Below are 22,972 nucleotides of genomic sequence, written 5' to 3'. Positions count from 1 at the left end.
TAACCTTAAAACTTGTAGGGCTGTTGTGGGATCAGGTGCCTTTGTTCTCTATGGCAACCTGGAGACTTCCTGTTGAGCTGAGCTTGGGTACCTGACTGTGTGCTGGTCTCTCTGGTTTTACTTTACGGGCCTTTGTCCACCGGCTCATACAGCTTCTTTGTATTTACTTCCCAAGCAACGTTGGTTGAGAATTAACTCGGTAGCGTGCCAGTACATGGTTACTGATAAACACTGAGGGGGATTGTTTGTCAATCACGAGGCAGTCATGGTTACCAATTTCCCCACTATGAAAAGTCAATGGTTATTTTGTTTGGAGCTTTTGTTTTCATACGGCGAGCAGAATTTATGTACTTTATTTATTCACCCTTTACTAAACTAGGCAGGTTAATTAAGAACAAATTATTATTTACAATGACGGCCTAGCACAAGGTGTATTGAGGGTAAGGGAGAAAAAGAAACAACGGATAATTAAGCAGGCAGATATACAGCATTGCATAGTGAGACAGATGGAGAAAGAAAGATGGAGATGATAATATTTCATTAGAAAATGATACAAAGTGTAATACGGGGTCACTTGCTGTTTTGTCACTAGGATGTGATACTGCTCTTTGTTTTGAATGTTTCCTGGTGCCTTCACACTGTAGCTTTCAAAAACTCAATGGAAGCAAGGCAGTTTTTGTTGGTGATTTGTGTGTTAAAGCTGATGAGAATGTTATGGACACAAGAAATATTCCTCCATAAATATACATGTATTTTTATTTGACGGTGTTCGCTTGACAAGAACAGCAGTTCATGATGATTTGAAATAAGACATTTAACAAGCATTTCAATCTGATATCTAACAGTTACCTTTAGAGAAAAAAATGCAGATAGAATTAATGTGTCTAATTTTCCATTGTTATTCTGTTGTATCATCCATGATTGTAAGTGTAGTCTAGTCTAGTTTATTTATATAGCCCTTTATCACAGTCAAGTCTCAAAAGCTTTACATACCATCGTAAGTCTGAAATCAATACTGGCTGTAGTCAGATATGGTGGATGTGGAGGGATTACAACAGATGAGGTGTTATTCACACTGGATGTTTGTTTGTTTGTCTGTTTGTCAGCAGGTTTACGGAAAAACTACTGGCCCGATTTTCATGAAACTTTGTGGAAGGGTGTAGCATGGGCCAAGGAAGAACCCATTAAATTTTGGAGCGGATCCAGATCCCACTCATGAACAAGCAATAATAGCACGACCCTTGGCGGAGGGCTGCGCTCTCCGAATGCCCTTCTAGTTCAATATGTGACCATCCACTTTCTACTTCATGCTGACTTAACTCCGCTGCACTTCTGCTCCATTCCCAGGAATGGAGCAGGAATGGAACTTTTACTATCTTTTAACAAGTTAGCTGTCAGATTTTTCTTATAGGTACAATATACTAATTTGGTTTGAACTACTGTATAATGCTCAGGAAAGAAGTAATGCAGGATAGATGCAGGAAATATGCATGAAGAGAGTGACAATGGCACTGTGCACCTTGTATAATTAATTAACACCCCCTCTGTTAATCAGAATAAAGTATTCTGGCAGGCCATAGGATACACAAATATGACAGAATCCATTGTAAAAAAACAAAACAAAACTGGTCAAGCTTCCTTTCTGCACAAATGGGTGTTAACCGTCTACATGCGTTCTTCCCCGTGAGCTAAACAGAATTGACCGTATTCACACAACGGCCATCACTCAGGTTGGGAAACTATACCTAGAGGAGCGTGTTCAGCTCTGTGTTACTGTTGTGTACCAAGAAGGATCTCCAGAATCAGGAGGTTCACATTTTAATATGGCCCATTATTGCAGCCAGAGTCTAGCATAGACCTATAGGTAGTTAGCTAGTAGTTTACTAACTATAAGCTAACTAACTTCCCTGCTAAATTCAGACGTTGTTCCCAGGGTTGCTAGCTAATTTGACAACTGTTCGGTGTATCTGAAGTCCTCACTTATGTGTTGAAGTAACACCAGTCTTATATGCTAATCTTCCAGGTAGAGTTTCCCACCCCAAGAGTGTTCAAAATGGCCGCCATGTGAAGGACAAGCTGGTCCCATGCTAACAGCTGTTTTAACCACAAATCAGTGGGTAAAGTCCTTTTTTATTTCAACCTTTATGTATCCAGGGAAAGTCGGCTGAGCATGCTTGCTCTTTTCCAGCAACGTCCTGCTTCACATTCATACAATTGCACACATTCCCACCAGGGAGCCGCCCAGTACAACCACAGTCTTCTACTGTTGGCCGCTGAGCTCGGGGTTGAATGTCTTGTTTAAGGACATGTGTTGAGAGAGGGGCGAGCGTTTTGTCAAAAACAATATAGAACAAGCATAGACCTACTTTTAGCTCAGAACGCTGACAACACGTTCTGCTTGCTGAGAATTTGGCCCAAATTAGCCTTAGTGGTTATTTACAGATATCTATAAAATAAAAATATATCTCTCATTTTTTCCTATGGACTTCATCCTCATCTCTGCTCTAGTGCAGGTCAGGCTTGGTGACTGGGGGTGGCAGGTCCTGATCCTGGGTCCTGCTCTGGGCTCGGTCGTTCACCACGTTCCTTAGGCGTCTCTGCCAGGCCGACTGCCCGTCCTGACGGAGCCTCTTCACTGGAGGACCATCGTCTCCCTCCTCCCCTGCTCCTCCCTGCTCGTCTTCCAGTGGACCTGAACAGCCTCTTTTGTTGGGTGATTTGCCGGTCTTGATCATGTTGTTGATCTCACGCAGACGCTGTGAGAGCAGGAAGGATATAGACATGAGAACATGTAGTGGAAAATACAATACATCAAACTAATTGCACCCCCCTACACATTATAGTTACCCTACAAATTAATGAAAAATTTTGGGTGAGTGCGTATATCCAGTAATGGTAATAGTAATGTTAAAAGTATAAAATATAAACTGTGACCTTGTAATTGTATGGTTCCATCCAATGTTTTGGTCAAAAATAAGTCAATCACTTGCTCTACTGAAGTAGAATTTTGAAAATGTAGGTAGAAACTGCCAATTTAACAATATTACTTTTGATCACGGAATCATATGCCCAATATCTGAACTCAACTACTCTGAACACACATGAAATTATATAATTTCAAGATGACAGAATGACCACTCAAATGATTTGCAACATAATAATGACCACTGACCGTTGAAGGGCTGCTGCTGAAGTAGTAGCAGAGTCCGGGTGTGCGAGGGGGGGTGGAGGATGGGTATGGTGAAACGTAGAGGGAGTGGCTGCTGGACGGCCGGTGTCTGCGAGGAGATCCTTTCCACTCTTTGGGGTATGGAGACAGAGGAGGAGTTTCCTCCTGGACAAGAGATACACAACATGAAAACATCCTCTTAGAATCTCCTGCCTTTAGAAATCAAGAGTTCCAAAATGGAAGAGTTCCAAATGGAAATGTAGAATTCCAAAATGCTACATTTCCATTTTGGGGAAAAATAATTACTCTAATTTTGTCATTAAATATTGCTAAAATATTGACTATTCAGACTGCTCAATTCAGAGAGTTGCATGAACTGAACTGAATTTGACTGAATTGAATTTCACCAAATTACACTGAATCCAGTGAGAAAGGCAGATACAGTTGGACTGGCACCTGTTATTCAGTTCCAGTTAGCATCACTGACATGGGCAACATCCTCCCTACAGATAAAAGGCGCATTTTCCTAGCTAGTCCGAGGATTCAAACTAGCAACCTTACAGTCATCACCTTGCTTCTCTCACCTTTGGGCTTCTGCAGCCTCACCATGTTAACTTCTTTTACTACATCTTGTTTGATTTGTACAACCACTGATAATATTCAGGTAGTCAAAGTGGTCAACTTACCCCAAGTGTGGCTTGAGAAGTGGGAGAAAAGCGCAGGGCAAAGTGGTCCATCTGTTTAGTGTAGACCTGGTTGTAGAAGTAGATGAGATTGCCCCTCTCCTCCTGCTGAGGTCCAGGGTGATGTGTTGACGGTGTGTTGGGGGTGGGGAAGCTTCCTCCATGCTCTCCATTATCTGTGCTCAACAACAAAATGAATGACCAATTGTGACCTTGGAATTGCAAAATCTCCTAACATTATTGATATAATGTAATTGATGTATCATAATTAATTGATTTATGGTTAATTGATGTGTTGTAATTATTGACATAATGTGTTATTGATATAATGTAGCCCTGCAACAGGGTCTGGCTGGCCTTAGATCAATGAAATGGTTCATTCAAAGCTGCACTCAGCAACTGCACATGCTGGCGGCTCCAAATGGCAGATAGGTAACTGTTTGAAACTGTTTGACACTCATGTTTACCAACCCGGCCGGTCTGTGATGCTTTAACCCAAGGAAACCAAAGGGACCAGAGAGGAAAAGATCTATTGTTGGTGAGCCCAGCTTTCTCTGGACAGAGCGCCATTAGCTGCAGTTTAGGAGACCGTTTGTATTTCATTCTTTCACTCAAGTTTTGATCGTCAAATTCCTGTAGGTGGAGAAGTGACCACAATCATTTAATTTGGGCAAATATGGTGAATCTACAGTGTCTCAGTTTGTGGGGATGGGACACTTTTCTCAATTGCAGCCCTACTTTGTGATTTAGGCTGATAAGACAGGTTTATTTTTACAGCTTGAAGTGGGTACAAATGCAAATTCTCAAAGGTTACATTAGTTTTGCTGTATGGAATGGGAAAACATAAAATATTTAAAAAACCCTTTGAACATAGATTGATGGAATAATGTAATTCCAACCTCTGTAGTTATGATAAAGACTTTCTTTTTTTCTTTTTTTTAATAATTCATTATTGAATTAATGTTGTTTTAACAACTTTGAAACCTTCATTGACTAAAAGGCTCAATATAGGCAGGTGCACCAATATGTTCCCTGAGCAGTGAGGGAGCAAAGTTGATTTCATGTACATTATGCAGAATAATATATGTCTTGTGATGTCTGTGTAAATCAGACTGTATTGTACCATATCGCATGACTGATTCGTCTCCTTATTGGTTAAGCAGAGGAAGGCTTAATCATATTCCATCACCTCCACATGCAGATGACTGAGTTGATTTGTAATGTGCTATAGTATATTTTGAAAGCTCTTCTTACTGTTGTTTCCAGCAAGATAATTTTCTGTCTCTCCCCCTGACATCAGCACATTTTTGCAGACCTGTGGACAGAAACACAGTCTTCGTCCATTACTTAGCCATAACAGCCATAACACAGCCATAACACACCTCAGATGAATTCACATTCAATTCAATAGATTATTCACTTTAAATTCAATCTCTTCATTTGATGATGATGATGATGATGATGACGATGACAGCGCTCATTCTCAGTTGATTCTTAATAGGTTGAATTTGAAAACACTCTTATGTCAAACATCTTAAAATATTTGAATTTTTAAGCAAATCAGCTTCCTGAAATGAAAGTGCATTGACTCCAGGCCTGATCCATAAACAACACAGAGCGGATGAGATTACAAAATATTATCCTTGGAAATGAAACCAGTTAGAAGCTGTTCTCCCATACTGATTAAACAGATGGCAGCAACAATATCAAAAGCTCTGTCTTACACTGTTGCTGGTTTGTGGCTGGGACTTGTAGCATTTCATTATGCGCTTGAAGGGCATGTCGACCTTAGTAATCTGTGAATGCAATGCAAATTACATGAGTTAATATTATTGATAAATGATTTCATACAATGAATACTGCACAAAACAGTGGCCAGTCTGCACTATTTTGTTAGTAGGTTACTATCTGTCACAGTCACTCAGAGTGGTGAGAGAGGAAAGCTGGGAAGGAGATTCAGCAGAATAACAAGAACTGTGATTTTAACATATGTAATTGTGAGTGTGTCCCTCTAAATGGGTTGAAAATATAATTGTAAATGCAGACATGTTCATGTAGTAAATCCATAGATAATGTTATTATAACATCACAGCATTATAGTAACCCCAAATTATTACATTGTAAGGAGTGTAACATATTTTTAATTGATGATGGAATAATAATGACTAATAGTGAAGTGACAAGTTATTACATTATTGCTACATGCCAAAACCAGACCTGGGTCAAATAGTATTTGTAAACAGTTCACTGCGTTTATTTTCACCTGTATAGACAATACAAAAGTAGACTAAGTTGACCTTGTGATTGTCTAAATGTTTTACTACTTGTATCGTTCTAAGTGGCAAATGCTGGCCATTTTGCACATAATATAAACATGCCTCGACCCAGGAAAGAAAGACCATCACATGTACTTGGAACTTTTGTCAAATAGAAGCAGCCATGAAGAAGATCACCTTAGCCATGATGTAGATGGCACACATGAGCAGCTGGTCCAGGTGTCGGTCCAGCATGAGGTTGGTACAGTTGACCAGTGAATGCTCAAAGCAGGTCCAGATCTTCAACCGCAGCTCATCAGAAATGCCCAGCTTGGAACACAACTGGCTCAGACGCCGGCTCATCAACAAGTACACCTGAGGCAAAAAGAAAGCACGGCAACAGTAAACATGTCATCTCCAATGATGCAGGTCTCATAGCTAATCCCTGACAAATATGTTGCCTTACTTTGACCTGGAATTTGGACCTAATTTTGAAAATGCTGGAGTGCTGTGGTGAGATGCATCATTCCCTCAAGATTTGTCAAAATCTGATCAGTAATGACAGACGAATGGAAAAAGTGGACAAACGAATGAATGAATGAATGAATGGAGACCAACCCATGGAGATTCCATCATTGGGGACAATCAGAAAAGAATCTGTTGTGTCTTAGAAGAAACAGGGTTACATGGAAAATTCCATTCCATTCATTTTCCATGATTTTTCCTTCCTTTGTTGAAATTGCTTTTCAGCCCAGAAAAGCTCTAAAGGGGCAACCAGTCTAATTTTCACTTGAGTTAGTCTTGCTGTGAAGACAACCAGCTGAAAACCACCATCTAATGCAATAAAAGCGTGAAACAAGTTGTAAAATACATTCTGGTATATTCCTGTAAAGTAACCTATTTGTAAAATTTACACCTCTAAAATCCCATGATATTCCATAATACATAATACAACACACATTAATCGCTATAAAAAAAACATATGTAAGTAGACCGTCTTGGCCTTTTGAGTAAAATACGATGGAGTCGGTACAGCAGACGCACCATTGATCAGCCTACCTTGCGCATGAACAGACAGAGGGAGCTGGTTCTCTGAGGTCTGTTGACAGCGGATGGGCTGTGGCCCTGCTCAGCACTGGTGGACAGCCCAGCCACCACATTGAGACACACTGGGAAGATTAGATTAGATTAGATTAGATATACTTTATTGATCCCCAAAGGGGAAATTCATAATGCCACCAGCGCAGAACATGCAGTCTAAAATAGAGACAAACAAACAAACGAGAAAATAAAAGACAAAAGACAAAAAACAGAGGGGACAGTCACCATCACACAACTGTACAGTATAAAACAAAGATCACTCTACATACAGTACAGTTCATCAACATAAAAGACAGTGTTCATTCAGTAGTTCATAGGATCAATATCAATATTAAGTATAGAACTGTAAACCAGAGTGATTGATTTGAAGTTGATTACATCGTGATAGTTCAGTGAGGGTCCCCAGTAAGAAGTAGGAGTGTCAACACTGTCTGGATACAGTCTGTCTGTTGTTAGCTAAACATGTTTTCCAAATGGCAGATATTGCGCTATATTCCATATATCATATCATGTACTATTACTGTTACTATTATTATCATCATATCATTACTTATAACAGATCTTGAGAGTAATGGATTAGTTGTGATGGGATTGCAGTAATCAAATTACAAAAATAGTAATTTAAATCCAAACTACTGTTAAAAACAATCATATTATGGTAATCAGATTATACACATCCACCATTTGAAAAAAAGACTACTATGATAATAAAATGATTGTCCTTACACAAAAATAATTCTTTTAATTATAAAGAGAAAGGGTACAACTAACATTTCAGCATTCAAGCAAGTCAGTGCCATAATCAGTTATTTTTTCAGTTGTGTATTTTTTGCATCGTCTATGACTTTGGGTATTCTTTGTGTTAAACCCCTTTTTAATCTGGAGAACCCTGTTTAAATCAACTAATGGAAGCGATTCCATCAGTATGTACTCAGTAATCTGTAATGGATTTCATTCTGCAGGCCGTCTTCAGGCCCTGCCTTGTAATAACTATCTAATGGAGCAAGAGATCCTTACGCTGAACCGGTATGGTGAGTTGCTGTCCACTGTTGGTGGAAACAGTGGCTGCAGCGATGGTAACCACAGTCTGACCTGGGAGGAACACAGAGGGAGCGAGGCCTCGTCTTGCAGGACCGGCTCTGCTACGGTCAACTGTCATGTGAGAACCAGCAGAGGGCGTGCTGTACAGACCCAGGACCGTCATGGGCGAGCTGGAAACCCCTTGGATCAAGAAGGTAATGATTAAGCTTTCATCCTACTCTGACCTTCATAATATACATTATAGAATAAACTCTAGCCGATAACATGTGCTTAACATTAAAGGGGCAGTAAAATTTTTACTTATTGCCCCATTTAAAATGAATGTGGGTCATTTTGGCTGTGTTATTTAGAGATAAAATAAATGTTCTAATGTATGATAGAGAAATATAAAATTTGCATAGGTTAAGGTAGCAATGATTTTGAGGAATACTGTTAAGTGGACTGTATAATAAAAGTAGTAATGTGGTACATTACCTCCTGGTGGGTTTCCACTGGTTCTGTTTCCATGTGTGTTTCGGTCGGGGTTGTTTGGATCTTCAAAATGTGTAGGAGGTATCACCTGCATATCACACAAATAAAAACAGATCTTGTTAAACCCCTGCCTGTGCCTAGAAATGGTGTTGCTGGTGATGCTTTGAAAAAAAATCCATCGTGTTGTCTTATTGTTCACATACAAAGACAGTGCCGAGTACAAGTTTCAGTCAAGTCTCTGATTTCATTCAATGTCTCTCAGAAGTCAAAGTCAGTAGGTATGGATTTTGCAGCATCACCTTGCGGCCACCTTGAGAAAAATATCCTGGTGTCTGGGTATGTGTGTTCGTGTGTTAATACCAACCTGTTGGCAGGTAGGCAGATGGCCCTGGTTGGCTGTGATGCTGTGCCACAGCGGAGAGTCCCTGGTCCAGGCCAAGCTTTCCAGAACTTGCTCTTCCACTTGGCAGAGGTGTCTGACCACAGCGGGGGGCAGGCCCTCATCAGCCCGCACTACAGGCACAATCACCTGTCAGACCACAGAAAACACACAGGACGGTATCCCAAAAGTTAGACGTGGTGGGTTTGTGTTTCCCAGACCAGATGGGAAAACATTGATTATCAATACAATACTGTACTGTGTTGCCTGTGTGAATGTGTATGACTGTATGAATGTGAAGTAAGGGGGGAAACATGTGCTCAGCAAAACCCTTGAAAAAAAACCCTGTTGAAAAAACAGCATCAATAAAAGTGTTGAGAGAACCACTTATCATCTCATAATCCGACCAGGGTCAAGCAATATTTTAAAATAATACTTACTAATGTTTGTTTTAACTTACAGTGTTGATTTTTCAGTGACAGAGTTGACAAGTGTTGATTGGAGTGTTTTTGTCCACTTGTAGAGCTGATATGACTCTGGTCAAAACTATCTAAAAAGTTAAATTAACTGATGGTGTGGGTTTACAGAAACAGTGAAATAGTATTGATTTTTACACTCTCAGATTAAAATTAATTGACAATTTTGCTGCGTATACTAAATACTAAATTTACACCTATGTATGGTAAAATAAACCATGCAAAGTATTTGCAAACTCAGGCTGACTGATGTTTGCACATACTGTACATTTCATATGCTCTTCTCACTGAATGTGTACACACGCTCACATAGACGGGCACACACCAACACGCACATGCACACGCTCGTGCAAGCACACACACACCCACACACACCTTGTACAAGTCGTATGGTGGCAGGTTGAAGATGTGGAGGAGTTGAAGGAAGCCACCTGGTAGACGGAGTGAGAATATGGCAATCTCCAGACAGCAGACCACCAGAGAACGCTGGCTAAGTTCATGCTCCAGAATACCCTGGATGACAAACAAACACACTTTAAATGCTTCATTTGAATACACTAAAACCAAATTACACACACATGATCCCACACACACGCACTTGCAAAATGAACACAGAAAAAAAAAAATGAACACACAAAGTCAGACATGAAGAGGAACATACTCTGCATCTACCAAACTGACCTGACACTTTACTCCACGTTCATACAGCGCCCCTAGTGGGAACAAATGGAGGTGACAGGTACAGTACATGTGTTCCAGTTGTGGCCATGGGAGAGCAGCACACTCACTAAGATGTGGTTGATGCCCAGCCTCTTTTTCTCTTGACTGGCGAGGCCCTCTAGGACTCTGTAATACCAGACCTCTGCCTCACAGCAGCACATCGCTGCCAACTCTGTGAACAGTTTCACATGGATTACATATGATATGTATCAACAACAAGAGTTTCACACCAGCAGTAGATACCCATTGCCAACTACTTTGTAGAGCTATATTAAATAGTCTACATGGAAATATAGCCATACAGGTAACACTTTACAATAAGGGTACATTACATGATCTTAGAATTATAAGGTTCTATCTGCCTTCAGGATAGTTCTGAGATATTGAGCTCCAAAGTTTTCAGCATCCATTGAGTTAAATGGAGATGGGTCCTTTTGTTTTAGAAATTACAGACTCAAAAATCATTATTTTCAAAAAATAACACCACACATATGTCAACAGGCACTCATAGAATAGGTTCATGTGACTAACTCAGATAGAACCTTATAATACCGAGGTCACGATTAATCAAGGGTTAGTTAATGCTTAACAAGCATTAACCAACCCTTAATTGACAGTTAACTATTGTGTATGGTAATCATTTACTAATGGTGTTCATGTTAACTAATGTATTAATTTATACATTATTTAATCTTTATAAACTATTAAATAATAATGTATTAATACCTTAGTTAACATGAACACCATTAGTAAATTATTACCAGACACATTAGTTAACTGTTAATTAAGGGTTAGTTAATGCTTATTAAGCATTAACTAACCCTTAATTAATGTACCCTTATTGTAAAGTGTTACCGCAATACATTCTTAATCTATAAATCATAAACCCCAAACCAAAAAATAATAATTATATATTCCATACTGAACATATAATATATCTTTATTCCACATGTATTCCATGATGAAAATATAAAAATAAACGTGAAGTAAACTTGAATTATTATATCATTGAATAACTTGATTGAACTTAATTGAAAATAATAATAATAATAATACATTTATATGATTTGTGGCATGTGGCTCTGCTGAAGGATTTCACATGAGCAGGTAGTGGTTCCCTGTCTTGCTCAAAGACACGTTGTTGGCTATTGTGGGGATTGACCTTTCAGTTATGTTGACACTTGTCACTAGGCCGCTCTGCCACCCAAGAAGTTATTGCCCATCATAAGATACTGGGTCATAAACTAGTTAAACTTTAAAGAATGTAATCATCTGTCCTCAAGAAATACTGAACAATGGATATGAGGTAACAATGAATTTCATGAAAAATGGATGTGAAAGCCTTCACGATACACAACCGCATGGACGTAAAACACAATATTACCACCACATCCCCTATCAACCCACCCCTCCATTATCACCAGAAGCATCCCATCCTGTTGTATCATCTTCCTGATACAACAGGACAGGATCATCGGATGTGTTAGCATACCGTTGGTCACACTCGTCTCACTCCCTGTGTTGTCCCTGTGGTGTTGCATGAACGTGTGCAGCATTCTTCTCAGCCTCCTTGAAATGGCCTCGGTTGGATCTCTGGGGCAGGCCCTGAATTACAGGCAGCATATGCAGGGGTGTGATCAGGTAGACAAAAGAGCAGGGAGAAAAGCAGGAAAGCAGTCATCTTTCATTAGAAATGAATGGGAGTTGTGGGTCGGAAAACATCTGAACTCTTGGGGAAAAAAATAAATAATTTACAGACAAGGTTTCAAAGCCTCTCGCTACATGTGTAAAAGCTCGCTAGAAAAAGCAAACGATTGCTCACCCAAAGGACTTCCTCTGAGCTTTTTCTAAATTGAACTTAATGTTTACTCATATTGAAGCAGAGGAACTGGTCTCCATGCAAACCAGATGAAACACCCTCTGTGCCCTCTGTGCCCCATGTGGTGTAAATAACCCTTGTGCTATTGATGATGAGTGTCTATGTCAAAGCCTAGCTTGGATGTGAGAGGAAACTGGAGTAATGCTGTAATAAAGCAAACACACCAGAGAGAGTTTATGGGCATTATAGGTATGACAGTGATGAAATAGCCGAGTACCGTTGCGTTTTATTGAAATTATCAGCGCAGTTGGAAAGCATCTGTGACCAACCAGATTGCTCAGCTGCAACCTGTTGTACGATAACACAAAATACACTGATCATTTATTAGAAAGCCTGAGATCCCATACACACAACATGGCCGCAGCATAATACTACAATACTGAGTGACTGTGCTGCTAACCTGAACATAGCGGCCAGACTGTCACTGGGGCCAAACCTTGGCCTTCCAGGTTGCCCTGAGGCTGGGTTGCCATGGTGACCGCCACACTCTCACTGCTGTGCTATTGGACGAGAGTCAGAGGAGGAATGGGCACCTGCACAAAGAAAAGAGCATAACAAACACTGAGAGAACATTAGGGTGCATGGTTTAAAACCATACACTCTGCTGGGTAAACTGTGTATTCAAGTCAGGGATCACCACAAGGAAAATAAGCAGCAATAACAAAAAAGACACAATTGTATTTTCAGGATAGTATTAATTTATGTTTTATATTATTGTTCGATATTATTTTTTATCATGTATACCACAAATTCAGCTTAATAAACTATTTCCCATATTCAAAATGCTGGGTTTATCATTCATTAGCCACATACTGGATGAGGCTCGACAGCCTGTTAACTGGGTGACAGATGTGTGTGTGTGTGTGTGTGTGTATGTTTGTGTGTGTGTGATGAGTGGGTGGTATCTGCAGAAGGTCAGACTGTCCTGCCCTGCTCATCTCTCCTCTACGCCTAGGATCATTAGTAGATAGTGTTTGTTTGTGTGTGTGTGTGTGTGTGTGTGTGTGTATACCCTCAACAAAAGCAACCATTTTTACTCTGTCATAGTCACGCAGCAACAGTAAGGCCTAAACACTAAAAGCTGACAGCTTGTTGATGCACAAAAACAATTTAAAAGTAAAAGCAAGACTCAAAAGCAACTCAATGGTAAAATGTGTCCATGTGTTCCTGCAATTTCCCCCTGGGAAATAACTGATATCTCATCTTTCATCTCATCATGCCTCATTGTGTGTGTGTGTGTGTGTGTGTACACAGAGGTTAACTGTAAAATATAGGCCTCCTCCTAGCTCCAACATTCCAGTTTAACTCTATGTGAGTGTGTGCGTGCATGTGTAATTGTATGTCTATGTGTGTATGTGTGTGTGTGTGTGTGGTCCTCTCTACCACGTAACGGCTAAGACAGTCCTGTTTGAATGGAAACTCTGTTCTTCTAATCATTTGCACATGTGCTCTTTGTCATTCTGGGTTACTGTCCTAACTGAGACAGACTGACTGACTGTGTGTGTCTGCAGACAGCTAATGTGTGCTGAGAGAGAGAGAGAGAGAGAGAGAGAGAGAGAGAGAGAGGGAGAGAGAGAGAGAGAGAGAGAGAGAGAGAGAGAGAGAGAGAGAGAGAGAGAGAGAGGAGACAGTACTAACTAGTGAGATTGCTAGACAGCTGATGGAAGTCAGCTGGGATGTGAATCAGGACTGAATTATGATTTTGTTTATTCATGTGAGAGGTATTAAGGTGGTAATCTACCAGTTCCTTCTTTTTTTATCATTTAGGTGACATCTTTGGTGCTCAGCGCTCATTGCTGTGGTGTTTCTGCACTGCTCTTCCCAGAGATCACCTGTCGATCAAACAGTGTGTCCAGTACTGTGACGTCTTTCTCCTTGGATTTTCTATTGATGCAGTTTGAGTTTGTGTAGGTGGCGCTCTTTTCTCTGCCTGTTCAGCCATGGTGGCTATCACTGCTCAGGCTAACTACCCACTTCTTCTTCTGTTTATTCCAAACAAACTGCTGTTGCTGCTGCCAGAAATGCATCACTTCCTGTGCACCACCAGTATTTTTCCAGGAAAGACTTAACTGACACCAGGTGTTTCAAAAAAAAATGAAAATGTCATAACAGATAAAATGAAAATAGGAGCATTTCATAATAATTAAAAGACTGAAAGAGAAGAAGAGGAAGAAAAGAGAGAGTAACTTGTAACTCTCTCCCTTAGCTTTTTTTATTTCCATCATTTTGGGGTCACAAGAATATTGTCAGGTCGCGACGGCTCTGACCTTTGACCTCCTTACTGTTGGTTGCTTGTAACATTGTTGATGAAGGAGTTGAGGCTTATTCTACTGCTGCTCCCATGGTAAATTGTTCTGCGTAAGAGTGCCCACTAAATGACTAAAAATCAAAATCAAAATGAGGAACAGAGAGCAGAAACACTGACATCACTAATTTCCACCGGATTCATCTTTTATAATCCGAGCAACTGCTTTGCAATCAAGAAGAGCGACCGCTTCCTCGGGCTTCAAGCCTTTCTGCAGTGTGTTCCACATGGAGGGGGCAGAGATCACCGAGGCTCTCTTACCCATCTGTGAATGAGCTGCAGTGTCTTTACAGCACTGCAGCATGTGGGTTAAGATTAATGGACCAAACGCTGTCACTATTCACACTCAGGCATGCCACTTCACTCAAAAGACTGAAATCGGGGGGAGTGAAAGGTATATTCAAATGCCAAGTTCTCTCTCTCTCTCTCTCTCTCAAAAAAAAAGGAAAATCTCGTCTGACTCATTTCCACAGCTGCAATTTCCAGACCAGACTTTTCATTCAGCCAGCCAGCCCCCCTCTAAGTTATGCAGTTAAACAGGAGCGTGTAAGCTACAGTGTGTGCCTAGGTACTCTCTCTGTGCAAGCTCCCAGGCCTTGAAAATTGACTATGCGTCTAAGAAATGGGCTGAATTCAGGACAAATCGCTCCATCCACTACCTGGAAAAGCCATCCAGCAGCCCTCGTCCAGACTCGGCTCCAACAGCATTTGCAAATACTGTGGGTTTTTTTTGTTTTTCTGTGGCCTGTACCGGAGTGCCGCGAGTGCCAGAGAACTGAGCTAATCACAGGAAAGTGTTTGAAGTCAGTTTACTGTACTTTGTTCTTTGATTGACCACGTACCTGACACTAGTTGTTGTGATGTGGTAAACCTCACCGACCTGCTACTATAGGAGGACTGAAACAAACATGAGGAATAATTTACAAAAAAATCGAATTCAAATCTTCATACCTCCATAGGAGAAATTTGGCTTACAGACAGGGTTTAAAAAAACAAACAGAAAACCGTAACAAATTATAAGTCAATTTACATAACGCATCGTCTGCTGCCAGCTCATTCAGGCCACATCCTCTTCCTGTTTGTAAATTACTTCCTGCTTCCTCCAGGCCGGCCTTCACTGATACTGCCATTAGACTGGCTGCATCAGTAAAATAGGCCTTACTTTCGCTTTCTTACACGTGCTATCCTTTTAAATCCGTCCTTAAGTTAACTAAAGCTTATTTTCTGCTAAATTGATTATAAATAAAACTTACATGATTCAGGACTGGATGGTGCTTTAAAGATGTTCAGTAACTGCAACAGAGCTATTTTAAAGTCTACTGTAAACCCTTGAAGACCAAGCCGTCCTACCAAAAGTTATTTCCAGAAGTTAATTATAACTTAAATATAGAAGTGGATGATGACTAATAATGTTTTGTGTAAAACAACAGTAAACTTTTCATGGCATTTGTCAATCATCTCAAGACAGCAGAACCGGCAATCTGCTGATTGCTATTCCCTCTACCAAAACAAACAAAGTCCAAACACAGCAAAAGTTGCTTACCAGTGTTGTGAGTGGTTTTGGTGAGTCTTTCAGACTCAGATTCAAGGTCTCCCAGTGTGAGACGCCTCTGTGTTTGCCGTGGGCCAGGCTGGGCAGCAGTGGAGTGGTGGAGCAGTGAGCTCGTCACCCTGCAGGCTGCAGGCTGAGGAAGTTCAGCTCATTGGCCTCTCGCAGGAGACAAGCCCCAACTTGTCGTCTGCATCTGGTTGCTATGATAAGCAGTGAGCAGCAGCAGCAGAGAGCGGAGGTGACTCACACCGGCCGGTGAGCGCCACCAAGGGGAGGAATGGATGACACAGCAGGGCAGGGGAGAGTGGAGGAATGAAGGATATTCTGTTAACCCTTTCTGTTTACTAAGCAACACATAAACAAGGATTGTAACTAACAGCTCACACCACCTGCTACCTACTGAAAGGTGAACTTTCACATTTTGGAGTTAGTGTTTTTACTTGGTTTTACTAGGGTTTGGCCAAGATTTACAACTATGTAACAGTTGATGCACTGACTTCTGCTCATATAACATTTATGGTGACCAAAACATCTTTTCCAAACATGTGGAAAAAGGTTAGTGCACATTTTTTCTCCCAACATCTGCACACTGTAAATGCCAGGATGTAATGATTTGGACGGATTCCAGTAAGGAAACTAAGATAGGAAGTAAGGAAATATGCGGTGCAACACGTGTGGGTCACATTCACCAATAATGTGACTCTTGACACATTTAAGCGTTTGTGGTTCACCAAGATTTAAACGTAGTGTGTTGGAACTGTCACATAGCACATTAAGTGCTTATATTCTGCACGCTTTAATATGCAGTATACTAGTTAGCACAGACAGAACTCAATGTTAGGATTGTTATTGTATTTAACACTGCGTGCACACAGTGAGCGATGATGTTAGTGTGGTAAACCATGTCTTCCGGTTTGGTAGCTACTCTGGCACTTTTATGAAAAAAAAAATCACATCTCAACGTCACATGAAAAAAAAGGGGAAGGAAAAAAATGCTTTTAACTCAATCTATAACGCAGCATCAATATCTTTAGTCAGTCAAGTGGCACATGTCATATTACTAGCTTAACCTTCAAAATATTCTCTATACACTCAAAATGCCTGCTAAATGGTAGACAGCGTAACCTTTCAGACGCTGTGTCTGTGCCCAGCAGCGGCAGCACATTATGACACTGGATCGATACAGAGAAGAAAAGCAGTCCTGTGTTCTGTGGTGGAGTGAAGCTTAATGGGTAGAGCACAGCACAAACACTGCCAGGGTTAAGGGTTCAACTCGAACTGGGGCCATTCACATGAAAAAAAAAGTCGGTATTCCTGGTACTGACAAGCTCTTTGACTTGATCAGTGCCATTTCATCAGCATCTGCTTTTTAGGCTGAGTGCCGACAGAGAAGCCTAGCTTGGATGATGGAGTGGAGGTGACAGAGGCTACAGATCTGCTGAGTGAAAAGTGCCACAGTTTGTCATTGGGTTTTATCAAGTGATCACCTCCCATTACACATGTTTTGTTGACTTAGGCCCACGGCAAAAGAATAGGCACAGGCAGACTTTATGGATAGTCAGAAGAATATGTTTAATAAAAATAATTAAACCTCAATTTCCTCTATAGAACTTCATAGAAAGTAATCCAATAAATTACAAACGACTTTTAAGACGCTTTTTCCTCCACTACATAAAGAATTATTCGACTACACAGACCACAACTTGAAAATATTTCAACTGTCCAATGAAACAAACAAAAAAAAAAAAACAAGAAATTGACTTCAAGGTGACATTTAGGATATTATCAAGCTTGAAACAAAAACAAAAAAAAAATTACAAAGGCAATAATTCTAGTCTTGTCATCTCAGCGACTACTTTACATATCTGAAAATTCAAAGAAAACCTCCATGTACAGCAGTAGTGTGGTGTTTTTGTCTTTCTTGCATATTGGTCATTGTTTCCTTGCGTCTGTTTAAAGCAGGTTTAACGCTGCTTCTAGTCACTCTAGCACTTGCAGTGCATCGGGAGTCCTTGCACAACCTACAGAAGAAATCAAACGAAAAGCGAAAAGTAAAAGCAAACGACGTTAAGTCCAATCTTAACGACCCCATTTTAATGTTCTCTTTAAAGGTATTCACAATGTCAACCATTTGCTGTTTTGCATCCTAAACAGGCTCAGCGCACACAGTGGTCACAACCCACTTCTCCCCGTGGGGCAACACAAGCCTGTTTTAACAGAAATAGTCAGGTAAATCACCTACAGCAGAAATAGCAATGGCTGGGCATTTGCCTCAGGGCACTACAAGTTTAAGAGAGAGCGGAACCGCAGAGATACAAACCGACAGTGGCATTGTTTAAGATCATTGCTCAGACGTAGAAAAATACGGTATTGTTAATAATACAAATAAAACTGCCATTGCATCGCAAGCAAAAACCATGGTGAGGTCTATATAACAGGCATACGAGAAAACAACTTTAAAGCAACATTATAAATCAGTTGACTTGCCTTCAGTCTTGGCATTTAGACCGTGGGGTTGTTTATGGTTTAACCCACAAATGAATGATTTTGCTACAGCAACACCTAGGAACCAAACAAAGTGAGCAAATTCACTGGGTTTCTCCACCACAAGAGGAACCTGTTGGGACGCTCCGCTGCCCCCCAGTCCCAACAAAACCTCTTCCTCGTCTCAGAAACCAGTTTGAAATGTGTTATCTAACAGTCCACTGTGTACCAGCAGTCCTAGAGCAAGCACTGGTGTACTAGAGATAATTACAAAGGTACTTCGGCTTGAGTGAATTCCAGTGTTAACGTCTGTCCTGGTTACAGCTTAAAACAAACACAAAGTGTTGTGATCATGAACAAAATGCACGGGCATGAAGCATGAGCGATGCAGACAAATCTGAGCAAATTGTTTTCCAGACACAAGTTGAATGAGAGAACGAGGTACAGGATAAGGGCACTTCTACATCTAGCTGAAGCTCCATTCATCAGCAGACCAGAGTTGAGGACTGGGTGGAATAGACACACCAAGCTGCTAATTCCCAGCAATACAGTCGCTATATGGAGCCCTTCCTACAGTAAGCCCATCTGGTTCTGTTTACAATTCAATACTTGATCAAAGATACTGACAATTACTACAATCTTAGCCACGTTTTAAACAATTTAGCGCTTGTGCCATATATCCTTATTAAGACTTTGGTGGTCAGGTGGGTTATTGTCATGAAACACTTGCAGTGAGGAAGCGAAATCCAAAGGAGGACTGAAATCTCTCCAAAATTTGTAATGTGCCACTATCCTCTCCAGTGTTCAAAGGGCAAAATCAAAATGCCATTTCACACTAGTTGCGTGGCTTCTACTTGTCATAGCTTGCCATTAGGTCAGTTCAAGGCCCCCTCCTCAATACACAAAACACACACTGGAAAGTTATGGAGGCGGTAGATGCCAAGTGAGACAACAAGCCAAGTCCTGATGGGTAGAGCAGTCCAAGCCAAACAAAACAACACAGGCAGAACACAGTGAATGGAAGCTCTCAATAATGGCCTCTAACACACACATTCCAGCGGGGACAAGGACACATATGCACGTGGACACTCATAAACACACCCATGCGCGCACATATTTGCACAGTGAAGCCAATCCCTTTAGCTCAGTTGAGGTAAGATGCAGTCAAATACGACAGGGGTGCAATTTGCTCCATGTGTGATCAAGAATCCTGAACTCACAGAGACCACTGAATTTTCTCACGACTTGACTACAGTCAACAAAGGGCAGTTTTTGGCACACAGTAAAAGGTTGCTTTCTGTCCTCACAGTCCAAGGGGTTTTATTAGACCCAAACACCATGGTCAAAATGAACAGATGTGCAAGTGAGAGTGTAAGCCTACTATGGGTAGCTAAAGTGCGCCTTGGAATAAATTGTGTGTGTGTGTGTTGCATGTTTGATTTGTAAGGTGAGGGTGGAAGTGAAGAGTTTCATTCTAAAACGAGACCTCCATTTGAAAATAAAGGACACCTCTTACAATATCACAGCAACAAAGTTACAAAATTATGATACATTTTGAAGGATGGTAGTCAAGTGCTTGACTGACAGAATAATACTTCTACAGAGTGGATTCCCCTATATCTTAGAGATTTTGAATAAGGAGCTTCAGGTGAATTTTGTTTCCATCATGGATGCACACCAATTTAGAAATGAACTCTTCAGCTTGATATGAAGGTAGGTGATAGGCAGGTGGGGCTGCGAGTTGTGCAGTGGGGTGAAATATGGCAGACAGAGGATCTACAGCTTCAGTGACATTCATTAGCTGCCCGAGTTATTGCTGACATATCCAAAGTATGATCTGCAAAGCATAAGTGTCAAGGAACCTGTAAAAGTATATTTACAAGAGAAACCAAAATATTTGTCAAGTTCAATACCCCAGCCCCCACACTCAAAATATATTAATAGTACAGCTCGACGAGAGCGTTTATGTAGTTTCACTTTTTTAATAAAATTAAATCCTGACATGATAATTACAATAATGCCATTTTGATTTCTTTTTTCTGTTTGTTGCAATTGTACATAATTGTGTGGTACAAGTTCACAAAGAGTTCAGAAATCTACTAAAGTTTGACATGCAAAATGTCTCTCAAAACAAGACTGTACCTTGTGAACAAACGCTGAAATTTCATTTCAGTTCCTTTTAAGTCATAGTTCTTTTTTACTGTTTTTTTTAGTTTTTTTTTTAGTCTTTATTACACAACATTTTAGTTAGTTCTTGTATTTACATGTAAAGAAATCACAACGTTAAGTGCAGGAAAATCCATATATATGTGAATATATGTATACATTTCTAGGCGATACATAAATATATTTATATTTATATATTCATAGGATCAGTCCTCATCACTGGAATCTGAATCGTCCGATGATGATGAGGAGCTCCCAGACTCTGATGAAGATGACTCGGCTTTCCCCGAGCCTTCAGGACCACTGTTCTCCTTTTGTTCTGCTGACTCCTCCTCCTCCTCCTCTTCCCCCTCCTCCTCTTCCAACACCTCTTCATCCCCCTCTTCCTCCTCTCCCTCTTTCTGCGCTGCGGGCCGGTCCGTCTCCCGTGGCGACGGCTGGGAGGAGGCGGGCGGAGGAGGAGGAGGGGCGGGGTCACTGTTTGAGCTCTGCGGCTGTGCAGCGGACACAGGAAGGTTAAGGCCTGGAGTGAGAAGCATCCCTGGGTAAAGCATACTGGAGAGTAACAAGGGGTTAAGAGACAGCGGGTGACCGGAGGCTGCCGAGGCAGCTGAAGCACTTAGTGGGGCGGTGGCAGAGGAGGTGGCGTTGGAAGAAGAGGGAGGATCCCCGCTCGGGCCCTCTGTCCTTTCTCCTTTGGTGTCTGAGGTGTGGGAGGGGGCTTTGGAGGCGGAGGGCTCCCCCGCTCCTCTGCTGGCAGTTCCCTTCGCCTTCCCCTCGGATCCCGCCGCTCCCTCCTCAGGGGGCTTCCCGAGCAGGCCGCTCATGCTCAGCAGGTTGGGCAGTCCGGCCATGCCGGACAGCATCATGGGAAACATGGCGGCCAGGTTGCTGGCGGCCAAGTTGCCGGCGTCGGGTGGCAGCCCCATGAGGCCGGCGGTGAGCTGCAGCGACTGCAGGCTCTGGAGGTTCTGCTGGAAGGTCTGCAGGCTCGTCAGGTCCATTCCAGAGAGCAGGCCGTTCAGGGGGTTCAGTCCCAGGGTCGCGGCTGCCGGGTTGGATGATGCTGCCGCTGCCGCCGCCGCCGCCTTGGCCAGGGGGTTCTTAGGTCGCCGTCCGCGCCGGCTCACCTCCTCGGGAACAATGGGTCCCGTCAGGATCCGGTCAAACATACTCTCTGGAAGGTAGCCCTGGGTGACACATAGAAGACATACACAAGATTAGCCTTTTCCCTTTGCAATACAATAAGATCAGGACTCCTAAACAGAATTACAGACCTTTTCCAGACCTTACATTTGCTTGTAGATTTTGGTTGTGGTGATACTATTTTTGGTTGGGATAATATGACTGTCATAAAGGCCACTACACTTCATAGCTTAAGATTATTATTCATAACGACATATATAACAATACATGCAGTGACAGTGGGTTCAAGAGTTCCAGAGTTTTCAAACCTGCACAGGAACCTTGTCAGATCAAGAAAGGCAGTTTTGTCCCACCTGATGTTTCAGAGTTAGATGTGTTACTATTTGACTCACCGACTGTTTGACCACATCCGCCCACTCGGGTGGAACCCCATACTCGGGGTTCTCCTGAAGGAACCGGCACAGGTCCTTCAGAGGAGGGGCGAAGGCACCACCAATCTACAGACAGGATTAGAGGCAACATGAACCACACTACAGAAAATATAACGCAAGGTAATGACTACAGACAATATACAACCAAAGTCAATGTCATCCACATATTTCTTTCACAATATGGAGAAACTCTGTCATCACTTCATACATGCTTGGCACCGTCATCCTAACCAATGAATCATTAAAATGTAATTTCCTTTATGCCATTGTTTATGAGAGGCAGAAGTAACAGAAAATGTAATTTGTGATCACATTAGAACCAATTTACGGATTATTTTTCAACAAGGAATGATTCCAAAGTTGCAGAAGGAAACTTGACAATGTTTACAGAAGAGATGGCAGTCACTGAATTTTGTTTCAATTTTGCTCGATGACAGAAGCACTTTTGTTGCATGTAGAGTGTTTGATTTTCATGAAAAAAGGATATATCCATCATTTGAAAAATGTGACAGCTACTCTGACAAGATGATTGTTAGCATGAAAGTAAAATCCATTAGTAAGTAATAGTAAAATTATTAGTGTAATCATCTGTGATTTTCAAATATATTGGGAAACGTCTTGTTCCTAAAATATGTGACTATTTGGAATGAAACCCTTTATTTGTCTTTCTACACACACAATACACACACAATACACACACAAACAAACATACAC

The 22,972-nt window shown here is 41.3% G+C and overlaps 2 protein-coding genes across 3 annotated transcripts in view; both read right to left on the bottom strand.

Moving 5' to 3' along the window:
• Positions 1–767: 767 nt before the first annotated feature.
• LOC139661259 (retinoblastoma-like protein 2) lies at positions 768–16,145 on the bottom strand. 2 transcript variants are annotated; one of them, XM_071539683.1, is made up of 16 exons: positions 16,023–16,145; positions 15,322–15,376; positions 12,575–12,707; positions 11,788–11,900; positions 10,364–10,467; positions 9,951–10,088; positions 9,085–9,249; positions 8,724–8,808; positions 8,226–8,429; positions 7,167–7,276; positions 6,306–6,482; positions 5,577–5,648; positions 5,107–5,167; positions 3,856–4,028; positions 3,173–3,334; positions 768–2,756 (listed from the first exon to the last, which is right to left on the bottom strand). In XM_071539683.1, the coding sequence occupies exons 3-16, from the start codon at positions 12,580–12,582 to the stop codon at positions 2,505–2,507; spliced, it is 1,824 nt and encodes a 607-aa protein (XP_071395784.1). In that variant the 5' UTR covers positions 12,583–12,707; positions 15,322–15,376; positions 16,023–16,145; the 3' UTR covers positions 768–2,504. The 2 variants fall into 2 exon arrangements, with proteins under 2 accessions (XP_071395784.1, XP_071395785.1); XM_071539684.1 differs by lacking the exon at positions 15,322–15,376 and having other exon boundaries at positions 16,023–16,116.
• Positions 16,146–17,627: 1,482 nt separating this feature from the next.
• The window catches only part of LOC139661260 (chromodomain-helicase-DNA-binding protein 9-like), a 48,138-nt gene continuing 42,793 nt past the window's right edge, over positions 17,628–22,972 (bottom strand). Inside the window, exons 29-30 of the mRNA XM_071539685.1 lie at positions 22,220–22,324; positions 17,628–21,871 (exon numbers count right to left, since the gene is read on the bottom strand). Of these exons, the coding sequence (XP_071395786.1) occupies positions 20,888–21,871; positions 22,220–22,324 (1,089 nt within the window). The 3' untranslated portion in view covers positions 17,628–20,887. The remainder of the gene's footprint in view (positions 21,872–22,219; positions 22,325–22,972) is intronic.

This window comes from Centroberyx affinis, unplaced genomic scaffold (assembly GCF_046629955.1).
Source record: "Centroberyx affinis isolate AG114_WGS23_722 - 3 ecotype Tasmania unplaced genomic scaffold, CSIRO-AGI_Caff_v1 ptg003490l_1, whole genome shotgun sequence".
NCBI classification, from domain to species: Eukaryota; Metazoa; Chordata; class Actinopteri; order Beryciformes; family Berycidae; genus Centroberyx; species Centroberyx affinis.
The sequence above is the reverse complement of the archived record's forward strand: the minus strand, read 5'-3'. Positions and strand labels throughout refer to the sequence as shown.

Bases quoted from the DNA above. Each gene is read 5' to 3' on its own strand.
- LOC139661259 (XM_071539683.1), bottom strand. The intron at 8,809-9,084 runs GTTGGTATTAAC...TGTGATATGCAG, and splicing joins ATCTGCCTACCTGCCAACAG to GTGATACCTCCTACACATTT. The intron at 8,430-8,723 runs GTAATGTACCAC...TCTTGATCCAAG, and splicing joins CAGTGGAAACCCACCAGGAG to GGGTTTCCAGCTCGCCCATG.